We start from the raw sequence: 13,474 nt of genomic DNA on the forward strand, positions 1-13,474 counted from the left end.
ACCCCTCCTCCCTTCCTATCCTGTCTATCCTTTCTGTAGACATTGTACTCCCCAAATTCCAGTTCTGCATTCCTTATATCTGTGTGACACCACGCCTCTGAAATCCCAACAATATCTGCCTTTGATGTTTTCAGCAATACCTCAAATTCATCAAATTTATTTACTAAACTCCTAGCATTGGTGTACACGCAAGTATACATGCACCTGCTCTTCCTCTTAGCCACCTTAACACAACCCATGTGTTTACTTGTACCCCAATGATTCCCAGCAGTCTCTGAAATATCCTGCATCTTATTTTCCAGGCTGCTGCTGATTCCAATAGAAGCAGTGCAAGAATCACTTTCTCCTCTGCCAGTGGCTACTGTTAATCTATTAGTCCTTGTATCCCCCCAATCTAGCAGTTTTCCGACCCACCTAACACTGCCTCGATAGCATCAGCAAACATTCTTGCACCCTTTCTATTTAAGTGTATCCAATCTCTGTAGAAGCAGTCTCTCCTGTTAACAAGTACAGACCAGGCTGAAAAAAATTCTACCCCTTGAGACCTGCACAATCCTTCCAGGGCCGAATTGATCGACAGGGCTCTCATCATATACTCCCTCCTATCATGTCTGGGCAGAATTGCAGACACTTTCAAATTCAACCCTAATTCACGGCTTTTTTTCATCAGTGACCTGTACTTGTTAAGTAATTCCGCCGGTCTCCTACTCTTAATATCATTAGTGCCAACGTGTACAACTATATCACCTTTTGGCCCTTAAAAGATGATATCCGCTCTACAACGTCATCAACCTTTGCCCCTGGCAGACAAACCCTGGTCCTGTTCCACCTATCCTTTTTACAAAGCATGTTTCCCATTTTTCCTGACAATAGAGTCACCAACAACTACTAGTTCCTTTGGGACCAGCGCATTCTGCCTTGGGGGCTGCCGCTGTGTTGCGCAATGACCAAGTGCAAGCTCTGGCATTGGCGTGGGCAGCTGAGAGCTTGATGGGCCCCTCACTTGTAATCCTTCGAGGGCATCCACCCTGTCCTTCAAGCTCTCATATAGGCCCATAACAATGCTGAGTTGACGCCTGATTTCCTTACACTCCTTGCATCGTGCACATACAAAGACATCCCCCATGGCAGTATCATGTCCCATACCTGACTGCTCCGCAAGCATCAAGCAAATAGTGCATCTTAAAAGGCTGTGATTTGCAACTCCCCCCCCCCCCTCAGTTCTCTGTGCCACAGTATTCCCATTAGCTTGAGCCTTTTGCTTTGCTGCTCTGGTTTGAGTCATGATTTCGATTTACTTTCAATAAAATTTCAATTTCTGTACAAAATTAAATCCTAAACTTGTATCCCAACACAGTTATAACGCTATATTTATGTTTCAGTAATGAGTGTTATCTACGAAATATTTATGTTTCAGTAACGAGTGTTATCTACGAAATATTTATGTTTCAGTAACGAGTGTTATCTACGAAATCCCTTTATATAACTTCCGTATCAAGTTATGTATTAATTATTTATTTTTACTAATTATTTATGTTACGTAACCTAAGTGGTTATATGTATAGTTAAAAGTACAATTTAATTGCCAATGAATTTCGACAAGATTAATAGATTTTACTGATTAATTTTCGCGTAACAATGGTGGCCATTTACGATTGGTAAACACGTGGATTTGATACCCTTTCCGATACTAAGTAATACCTACAAAATCTCTATCTAAGTTACTTTAAACTTAAGTATCTTAAATAGGAATATAAAGCTACTCTAGAAAATAAGTTAATATGTCAATTTAAACTAATAAAACTTCTCTGTTCCAAGAGCGGCAGAAAGGCACGTCCGCACAGGCAACTCTCGTCCTCAGACGTCCAATATATATATATATATATATATATATAAATTAATCTATATATATAAAATATAATATATATATTTTATATGTATATATAACACACACACACACACACACACACACACACACACACACACACACACACACACACACACACACACACACACACACTTACCTGCAATGAATTACTACAGGCCTTAAAACACTTCGTTGCTGTCTATGATAACTGTGAACCTCTGATATGAACTGCAGTAAATGAGATGGAGAACTTGGCACTCCACTAAAAATAAAGGACTAAATTAAACAATTATAATAATATATATTTTTTAAAATTTATTGCATTCCTTCAAATATCAGGAATTAAAACATTTGACACTTTTCATAAGTTTTAATAATAATTTTCTTTTCAAATCATCCATGATTATGCAGGAGATATAATATTCAACTAGTAATGGAAGCATGTGATGCAAGAAAGCAAGTGTATGAGCATGAGCTTATGTATCATCAGGCAAAAAAAAAAAAAAAAAAAAAAAAAAGAAGAAAACCCCAATTTCACACATCCATTCCCTCTAAAGGTTTGTCCAGTTCCTCCTTGAATTTATTTAAACTATCAACTTCCACAACGACAGATGGAAGTTTGTTCCAGCTATTAACCACCTGCTGGCTAAAGACAAATTTCTGCACATCTATTCTACAATTGTCTTTTCTCAATTTGAATTTATGCCCCTTCAGGTTCGTTCATAATCTGAGCAATTTTAGTAAGTTTAGGATAAAGGAAAATTTACTTTTAACCCTGCAATGGTGGTGGCACAAGGTCTAGCAGGCTAATCTGTAAAGTATCTATTGCACATTTAAATGTGCAATAATCTATTTTATAATGCATTTTGTAATTTATTCATTATGTACAATAATTATAATAAAATAAGTACATACAGCAGTTTGTGTAAGTGTATAATATCTGTACAGGGTGAATATAAGATAACTTGAGAGGGCTGAGGTTTTGTATTTTTCCAAATTTGTGTAGAATTAATCATTAGAATTTATTAGAATATCATTAGAATGAACAAACAAACAAAAAAAAAGCAAAAACAAAATAAACGTCAAAAAATTTTATTACTAGCAGATTTTAATTACATTCCTTCAATATGACAACCATTAACATCTTTAAATCATTGTGTACAGCTGATGGGAGCATTGCTTGATACTTTTTTTACTTCTTTAATTAAAGCTAGTTCTCATGTAAATTAATGACGTTTTAAGTATGTTATGTCTTAACATTTATCCAAACTTTATCAAAAAAGACTGAACAAATAAGTTTTATCATTTGCAGATGGACACTTACTGTTTTATGTATTACATTGTTTGTATACTCAGCTTAATATAAATTATATATATAGCTTCAGCTGTATTTCTGACGCAGTGTTGTTAACATTGAACAACTCAAGCATGCTTTGCTTTGTAAGTATTATTTTGTGTGACTTGTGCAGCCATAAGAAGCTGTTAAGAATAAGAGTAGAAAATATGGAAGAGAATGAAAAAAGTTAAAGTATGTAATATCGAAAAGTTGTTAATGATAAAGTTTAGTTTCACTATCTAAAGATAGTTTTATTCAGAACACTCATCATTAAGAAAAATATTAAAAGCTCACCATACTTTGAATTAGAAGCTTATTCACATATGTTAGTAATAGTGATAGAAAGTTTATTAATGTTCTTTGGAAAGCTATGGATCATTTTAACCTTAAATGAAAAAAAAAAAAATTCTTGTTTATACTTTGGCATGGTCAGTGGAGTTTACAATAAATCATCAATACTAATGTTATTCATATTTAGCAGTCACAGGCTTGAACCCCGATCCACTCAAAGAGTGCATGCTACTGCATTCATGTTCCTGACCACTTGGCTATGTGAGTCAATTCTGCAGTGGTCACACATCAGTTTGTTACAATGGGGGTTGTGTAGCATCTTACAGGTGATCAATTTTTTTTTTTTTTTTTTTTTTGATTTCTTGAGTGCAGCATTTCAGTGAATACACAAATGCTGTAATCTTGATTTCTTGAGTGCAGCATTTCAGTGTATTCACTGAAATGCTGCACTCAAAAAAAAAAAAAGTCTCAGCCATTAAATTTAAATACAGTAGAGCGTCAAAAATGCGAACATCAATAATTTGAAATGTCAATAATCCGAATGAGCCAGCATTTATTTATTTTTTATGCTGGCACCATAAAATGATTAAAGTAAGTGCCGGTTATTGTGTTCACATTAGCAAATTGAAATTTGATTCTATTAAATGGCAATTCCAATAAGCAAAAATCAAAGGAACATTATCCAGGGGCTATAAAAATTAAGATATAAATGTACACTTTTATTACTTTACCGATTAACAAAATGAAATGATATGTGAAAATCGACAAACAAACTGAATGCTGAATCAACATGAACGCTGAAAAGAGTGAGAAGACCTGGCAGCAAAGAAACAAAATTCGAAAATGGTGCCACGAAAAATAAGTAATTATTTTTGTTAAAGGCCTATACATATGTGTCATTGTGGCTGAAAGTTCCATTTTTTTTTTGTTATCTATGAATAAAAAGATGTAAGTACAACTTAGTGTTTTTATTTCTAAACTTATTAAATTTTTTTTTTTTTTGTCTCTGGAACAGTATTTTTAAGTTTGAAAATTTGAACAAATCGGAAGTCCAAACTACCCCCAGTCCCAATTAGTTCTAATTATCAACGCTCTACTGTATAAAAACTTAAGTGTGAAATCTCAAAATTGCACATGCACATTTATTAAGCAGAAATTTTATTAATTTTATTGCAATTTTAATAAGCAGAAATATGCAATTTTATTAATTTTGTTGAAAATTTTAAAAAAAGTTGATCATAAAATACAAACATGAAACTATTAGGTACTTTGATTTTTGAGTTGATAAAATTGTTAAGCATAAAAAAAAAAAAAAAAAATTTTAATTAACACGTGCACGCAAGTATATTCCATTTTCAGTTTGATTACTGAAAACTGGTAACTGCTCCACTATACTGATAACTATTGTTATTTTGGATGAAATTTAGTTTTAATGAATCAAAAGTCTTCTGGTACATGAAACTGCACTTTCTTTGTTATGCATTATTCTGCAAAAACACAACCCACTCTTCACTGCAGGAAATAAATTTGATTTGGTTTTTAATTAGTTTTAAGTGCTGTCTTTGATAGAGATAAGGTGACCAAATAAATTTGCATTTACCAACTATTAAAATTAAGAAAAAATTTATATTTTGTTAATGATGATAAACGTTATGATTTTTTGGTTTAACAAGTTTACCTCATTTTTTAAAGGCAAAGTTTTAAGTTTCTGTCAATGGTCTAAACACAGTTGACAACTGCATCAGCAAGTCTGGACAAGGGATTTTTCATGGTGGGATAAATCTAATGGTGGTGGCTCTTCTTTTTCCTTCTGTATTCTGTTTGTCTATAATCAAAGTTTATAATTATTGAAAGTTTATTAGCAACGCCTTTATGAGGGAAGTACATGCAAAGTTCTAAGGGAACATAATGTGAAATTGAATAGATATGAACCTAATCTGCACATATGCATATCCATATCTGCATATTCTTACCACAGTAGACTCAAGAAACCCCATATTCACAAAGGAACATCAATTTTATTCCAATAAGTAACTAAAATCAGTCAAAGAAGGCCTATGAAGTATATCTATACTGCAACCGGAAAATGTTTCCTAACTTGTACCAATCTGAGTCCAGGTTGGTGAAAGGTTGAGATATCATTGTGACACTATCCTACCACTTCAGTATTTATTTTAAAAGTATCTTGTTTTGTCTAGTAAATGAAATGTTTTGTCTAATAAATAACATTTTCTTAAGGACACTGATAATAGAAGCTTGACATTTAGAAGCACATACCTGGGAGGCCAAGCTGTAAACTGAAGATGAACTACCACTCGCGATATTCTTGTCTGGAAAACAAAAATAAAATAGTCAGCAGTACAATACATATATACCAACACCTTCAAAATACAAAAATAGGAGACCAAACCATGCACTTTGCAGTTTTACATTACAAATATGTAATATAAATTTCACTTATTAAATTCTTGCATTGTTAATGTTTTAAAACTTACCTCATTGTGTGTCACACTGATCATGTGTTCAACAAAAAACTGCTTCTCTTTTAAACTTTGTAAACTAATAGTAACTGGTCCATGTAGCATTTGTTGTCCTCTATCCATTGGCCAATAGACATGAGATTTGAGCTATACAAAAAATATTTTATGCAACCTTTTATTTGCTATTAGTATTAGTATTTTACAAATAATTTTTTATTAATAATGCCAAAATTATGCAAGGGAGTAATGCATATGTAGCATCTACTTAATAAGTAAAAATACACTAAAAGATCGATAATTTTGCATCACCACAGTATGACAGTGCTGGATCATCAGATATTCTGGATTATTAAATGATTACTTAAAAATACTTATCTTCAAGTAATCCCAAATTTTTGGTACATACGGATGTTTATTAAGGAAGGTGTATGTTAGTGTTTCTGGATTCTGTTTCAAATCCTATCAACATCAGTTCTCAGGCCCGATGAGTGGATCCAGAAACATTGACTGTTAAGTAGATCTACCATGGTGAGTTGGTGTATCTTGTAAATACTTAACATAATAAATTCACTTTATAAATGGTTTATTAGTGTCATTTCCCCCAATTCATTATAAATAATAACCATGTTTCATCCTCCTCCTCCTCCCAACATATCAATTTTCTAACAAAGGTGTGTCCAAGTTTTGCATGGGCAAGAATTGCCAAGATGTTTTTTGTTTTAAGTGATGTGTAGTAAACCTTCGCTAGTACAGATTAATTGAGGGAGAGTTCACTAGATTAGTGAAGAAAAAGACAGCTCTAAAAGACAAAAAAAAACCAACTTAAAACACAAATAAATGAAAAATTTAATAATATAAGTAGTGCTGATGAAAATAAATAAAAAATGTCACTGTAGAACCTTTATTTAAAAACTATAAAAAGACAATACATTTATCCATCGATAGATAGATAAATGTACAGTATTGTCTTTTTATACAGTTATCAGGTGGTGTTGGCATTGCACGCCAACACCTCTTGATCGTTGCTGCAAATGCCACTTAAATACAGCTTCTTCCAGCAGCACTTCTTTTGGCTTTTTAAATGTCTGTCTATGATTAAAGAGGCCTGTGCACTTTGCCCTATTATCTGTTATGGCCTATCTGGCCATAAAAGATAATAATGTCTGCCTATTTGATACACTACTTTTATCACTCCCCACATTGAATTTTGCCTTTATAGATTTTTTTTTTCTTTAATATCTGATGCAGTCTGTTGACTAACACCAAATTCTTCAGCAATTTTTTTCCAGGAACATTTTCAAGTTCTATCACTTTGAGCTTGTTAATGATAGTTAAAGTAACCTGTTTTCTTTTAATTCCAGTTTTCAATTCTTTAGAACCCATAATTATATAAAATATGTTAACTTATGTAGATATATATGTACAAAGAAGTATGCAAATGAAGCAATAACATCCGTCCAACTCAGTCAACAACAATACTGAACAACACGCAAGACAATGTAAAGTACATTCCATGATTCCGTGCAGTCAATCAGTGCCCAGTCAGAGTGACTCATCTGCCTTCCTAAATCCTGTGTGTCTTTAAAAGTACTTGACTGTGAAAATTTTTTTTCATATTTCGATCTGGATTATCTGACATCCGGATTAACTGTACCTGGATTAGCAAGGGTTTACCGTATTAAAATATAGTGTGAAAAGCAATGATGTAATAAGGTTTTTCATACAAAAGAAAACATCCTTTCATAACAAAGTCAGAATGAACAGTAACTGACATCTTCTCAAAAGTTGAAATTGTCTTTCTCAATGGCTAATCACAATACAGTTTCAATTCAGATCATAAAGTGTTTCCTAACCATGGAATACTGCTTATAACTTTTGATCTAATAAAAAAAATTCAAAACTGTTTTAAGATTTGGAACCTTCATAAAATTTACAATAAAATGGTAATATGCACATAATAATAACCCTACATTTTAATCCATAATAAAATATCTCAAATACTAACCTATGAAAACTGATATTTTTTATTACTAAAAATTCAACTGCCTGAACCGTAAAATTATTAAGTGCTAAAATCTGTCATGTTACAAAGCAAAACATACAACCTATCCACACAATAAAATAACTGAAAAAAAAAAAAAAAAAAAAATCTTTGCGGGCTTTCAAAAAATCAGTTTTCTTTGTGAGAAACATACATTAAACAGTATCCACTATGTAATGTTTAATCGTCACTGTCCCATTTAATGTTTAAACAGGCTTTCCGCAAGCAACCAAAAATATGATTTTGTTTTTAGTTATTTTGCCGTGTAGGTAGGCAGTTCACGTATGCTTTACTTTTACACAGCAGATTTTATTACCATTAATTTAATTCTTTTAATTATTTTATTGTACAGGCTATTGACTGCTTAGTAATCGAAATCTGATCAGGTTTTATATAAGGTAACTGTGTTTGAGGAATTTTATTATGTACTTGATCCCTAATCTATGAGATCTTTTTAGCCAAATCTATACTTTATTATTATTATTATTATTACAGAACTTAAAACAAAAACGTCTTGTGGAGGTTGTTGTTTATGCAAGAATTTGGACACTGCTGCAAGTGGTTGTTTTTTATGATTACCATTTTGAGAGATCTCAATGATCAAATAACTGCTTTATAGTAGTAGTAATTTCTGATTGAATTTCTTTTCCCCTGGTCAAATATAAATAGAAGAAAAGTACTGATATTTTCAAAATCTCATATTAAGAAAAATTTTGAAATCAAGATATCCTGTCAGAACTGCAGTCAACCTTTGTACTGAATTATTATTATAATTAGCATATGGTGCAAGGAAGCCGACACTTTTGCTGCACCAGCCAAAAAAAAAAAAAAAAAAAAAAAACCGAGTTACCCCTGAGAGAGAGGAATCACCAAGAAAAAGAAGAATGATATCTAGCTCAGGACCCTGGGTGTGCCACTCACCAGATGTGAGCCCATATCAACTCATACAGAAACAGATGGATAGCATGTAGAGAGAATGGATGTTATACAAAAGACATACTAAACTACAAACCCCAGGGAAGGAGAGACAGAGGCAGATTCCTGCAAAGATGGAGAGAAACCATAAAAGACCACTAGGCCTAATACTGGACAGGAAGAAGAAAATTTTGTGCATCACAAGCCTAATGGCTACCAGCACATGAGTTGCAAAAAACCTCAGCTGTATACACAGTGAAGAGCAAACTAAGTTTGTTACAAAATGCATCTCATATTTAAATAAAAATTTTTCTGTTTATACTCCGGCATGACAACCAAGTCAGTAGAGCTTACAATAAATCGTCAATACAAATATTTATCGTATTTAGTAATCACGGGTTTGAACCCCGGTCCACTCAAAGAACACGTGCTATGCACTCTCGCTCCTGACAACTGGGCTACGTCAGGCCAGTGCAAAGTCACTGAGACGTTTGCCACTAATTTATGATAATTCATAGTTCTTTTACGGTTGAAGCTTTTGCTCAAAATTTACTTTTACGTTACATTGCAATCATGTTAATATTGAAGAATTCATTTTCCACAATGAACACGAGGTAATTTTCAAAATCAATACTAAGAATTTTTCAAACAACATAAATCAATTAGAATATGAGTATATAACATGCTAAGCACTTGATCACTAGATTTGCAAGACAATGCTCCCCACTCCTAAGTAAGAATTTTTAAACAGAAAACCAACAAAACTTTCTCTGAAAGATTTGTAAAAGTTGCAATATGATTGCTTCATTGAAGTCTCAATGATCAAATAAGCAGGGTTGTAGACTGAACATAAGTTGCAAACCCCGGACTACAAGTGATACTCTATGTGACTAAATCAATACAAGCTAATATATGGGGCTATGAAACTTGTTGGCAAGTTTAATTTAATTTTATGTGCAATTTTACACTACTGCAAATTTTTGATTGAAAAAAAAAAAAAAAAAAATATATATATATATATATATATATAATAAAATATACACTGAGCGATCACTAAATTATGACCACCTACCTAATACCGCATTACGCCACAGTCTGCATGGATAACAGCTGATATTTGCCTAGGCACACTGATTCCACTAGATGTCTGAAGGGATCCGTAGGGGTCTACAGTGCATAGTCATCTATTCCACAGTGTCAGAATAAATGACGGCTATATGCCCATATGCCTCACTCCCCATTCCTAAACATCCCATATGCATTCAAATGGAATGAAGTCAAGTGATATCTTTATTGTGTTCCTTGAACCAATTGTGCAGTGTGGGCCCGATGACAAGGCACATTGTATTCTAAGAGCTGCTGGCAGACCTCACGTGAAACATTGGTCTATATGCACCTGGGTCCTAGTTCTTGCCAGCAAAACACGTCCCATATTAAGCAACCACTGCAACATGACTGGATAATGGGCACCACCATGCATGATGGGTCCACGGACACATGTTGCACCAGGTATTTTGAACTCATCCAACCAGCACACTCGTTTCCAGTCCTCCAGCATCCAACCTGCATGTTGATGATGCCATATTGCTCCGGGGCTTATGTATGTTTGCAGCCATTTGCTTTTTTGGTGGTAAATGTTTTAAAACTGATGGAAGGCTATTGTCCTCAGGTATTGCTGACACCTGAGGAAAATAGTTACCTTACTGAAGAGATTTTAACATATGCAGATTAGATATAGCATATACGGAATTTCTTACCTCGCTATTGCTAAGAAGACATACTATAGTTTCCACTTGTTGCTCCCATATCATGGTCCAGAAGTCACCATATGTAGAAGGTAAAGGTGCCTGAGTTACAATATAATGAGGACTATTGGGTGTCAGATTCTATTTGAAAAGGGATTTTGAGAAATCATTGTAAACAAAGTTCACAGAATTTGAATCTCTATTAACATTTTGAGTAACTAAATTAGAAAATAAATAAATTGATTGATAACTGAAACTAAATTAAACTGATAAAATAAAAAATCATAAGTTTTTAAAAGAAATTATAGCCATTTATGTTTAAATGCAAAGTGTGCCCTAGACACACAATATTAAACAACCAAACACTATGCATATAGTGCAAAATATTTGAATATTCAAACACTGATGGAGATAAATTACAGAATAACCATAAAAAGATCAGCAGCATATTAAAAAATCTTATTAATTTTATTCTTTTGGTTTATTGCATTAAAGGAAAAAATAATCTATTCATCTTTAATAACAAGCATACTCCAACTGCAATAAGAGTATACTAAAATCATAACTGCTTAGTATAGATCAGAGAAAATGTTCTCCCATATCATTAAGTGTAAAGTTTAGTGTCCTTATTTATATAAGGAAAATGAAAACAACTTGTTTATCAGACCTGGGATTAGCCTGAAGACTATCTAAACCGAATAAGAATATTTAATGAGTCAAAAATAATATAAATCTAATAAAACAGTATATAAAATATTTCTTCAAATTAATTATTGGAGAATAAGTCAATATCAAGCTTATTAATTAAATGCATAACTCTGAAAATATTTTGTTTTTAAATATCATTTTAGCAAATTTGGCCTCGATAATTTATGTATTCTAAATGGCCTAGGTGGACAATAAAAATTATAAGATGCAGCAGCCTAGAGCCTTGAATGTTTCCCATTATTAATTTGCTCAGCGGACTCAGGTCTAGTAGCTTTTGTCTCTTCTATAGACAATTTTCTTGAAGTCTATAGAAGTCTTTGGTTTAATAGACCTGTCTATTAAACCAAAGTGTTTGCACCTATCCTCATACCATCTAGATTGATATGATACCTGTATCATAAAATATAAAAATTTAACCATGCTCTTTTGAACCTTTTCAAAAATACTCATGAGCCCCCATCTCTTCAGGAGATGCCTATTCTAAAGTGGGAATTACCATCATTTTATACTTTCAAAATGAACTTAATATCTGTAAAATTACTAAAGACTTTTAATAACTGATTTTCTGGAAGCTTTTCAAATAATTTTGTTTCTTGAAGTGTACATGTTAAGAAAAGCCTACACTCAAATCAGTAATGTCAATACTGAATCAATACTATTCACCTGTCCTGGTGATTAGTTCGCCCTCAATATTATAACTCTAATAAATTAGTTTAATTTTAGGGAAATCTTTTTAAGTTTAAAGGCATTTTGAGACATACTTGCTTGACCACTTGCCTGACTTAAATTGTAAAAGTAACAGGCATTACTGTTATGCACCATTAAAAAAAGCGATTTGCCTGTGGTTGCTATTTACAGCATGCATTTCTATGCCCTAGTCTTATTTTGGATATAAATATTCGCTAAAATATTATAGCGTTAATTTGACTGGCCCGTAATTTTTTTTTTTTTTTTTTTTTTTAATAACCACAATTTTGGTTCCTACACACCAGATGGCTCTACTTTCATCAATTCAATATCAATATTTACTTTTCAGGTGAGTGATATTTGAAGGTTTAAAATAACACAGATGCTTGCTTTTGTCATTTATTATTTTTATATATAAGAAAAAAATGTGTTTTAGTTTTTCTCCTGAGAGTAGTTATTATAACTGGTGATTTTCCTAATGGACACTGGTGGATAATGGTGATTAAGAAACAGAAATTTCTCATAGCAAATCAAGGTCTGAGTCAAGAGTTGTTTAATTTATCACATATACTAGTTCAAAAGATGACAATGAAGATGATTTTAGTGCAAGTAGACAATTTTTATTGTTTATAAACTGTTACAAACTTTGAGCAGCAGCCATCTTTTTCAATTTGACAAATCAAAACAGAAGTATTCCCGTCAAGATGCACTTTTATCCCCCAAGCCAAAACAGATCTGTAAATTTGGCTTTGATTGGACTGTAAACATGTCATATAAACATGTAACTCCTACACTGTATGGTAGATATCTTGTTTCAAAGTGGTAGATAAATCTCCCCCACCCCATCATCACAGGCCCAAGTATACCAATGGATGGGAATATGTACATGATAAATTTAGTTTTAAGACTAAACAGAAATGTTACTAAGGCGGGGGGACACATATACACATGATAACCTCATAAGCCAACCAATTTTTTGGAAAGTAGATGTAAAACAGGTGATAGTTTTGGAACATTTCTTGAAAAAATTTGAATGTTAAGTACACTAGTGTGCAAAATTTAAGGACCAGTCAAGTTTTCAAAGGCTTTCCCATATCCAAGCCACTCCTATGAGAAGCCTGTAGCTTCTCATAGGAGTGGCTTGGATATGGGAAAAGCATACCAAAGGAACCTCGTGAGGTACAAAAATGATGAAGGAAACAACGGAAACAAAACGATACAGAGGAACTTTATTCAAAAATGGCAACATAGCACTGGCTGCCATGATGCAGATGCATCACTGCCAAAGATGGAACAAAGGGAAGAGGTGGTCCTCAGTAGGAGATATGGCCACCCCTTAATGTCGATGCAGACATTGCACCACCTGTCCATACTTATAACAATGTTGTTGATAAATTCTTGCGG

At 33.0% G+C, this 13,474-nt stretch overlaps 1 protein-coding gene across 2 annotated transcripts in view; it reads right to left on the bottom strand.

The window, feature by feature from the left end:
- mop (tyrosine-protein phosphatase non-receptor type protein myopic) overlaps window positions 1–13,474 on the bottom strand; it is a 289,765-nt gene that overhangs the window by 35,044 nt on the left and 241,247 nt on the right. Inside the window, exons 21-24 of one of the 2 annotated variants that reach the window (XM_090387729.1) lie at window positions 10,688–10,816; window positions 5,990–6,121; window positions 5,772–5,824; window positions 2,025–2,129 (exon numbers count right to left, since the gene is read on the bottom strand). In XM_090387729.1, the coding sequence (XP_090243855.1) occupies window positions 2,025–2,129; window positions 5,772–5,824; window positions 5,990–6,121; window positions 10,688–10,816 (419 nt within the window). Of the gene's footprint in view, window positions 1–2,024; window positions 2,130–5,265; window positions 5,320–5,771; window positions 5,825–5,989; window positions 6,122–10,687; window positions 10,817–13,474 lie in introns of those variants that run through there. The other variant, XM_090387730.1, reaches the window with a different exon arrangement.

Source organism: Mastigoproctus giganteus, chromosome 13 (genome assembly GCF_048544385.1).
Source record: "Mastigoproctus giganteus isolate SK-2022 chromosome 13, ASM4854438v1, whole genome shotgun sequence".
NCBI lineage: Eukaryota > Metazoa > Arthropoda > Arachnida > Uropygi > Thelyphonidae > Mastigoproctus > Mastigoproctus giganteus.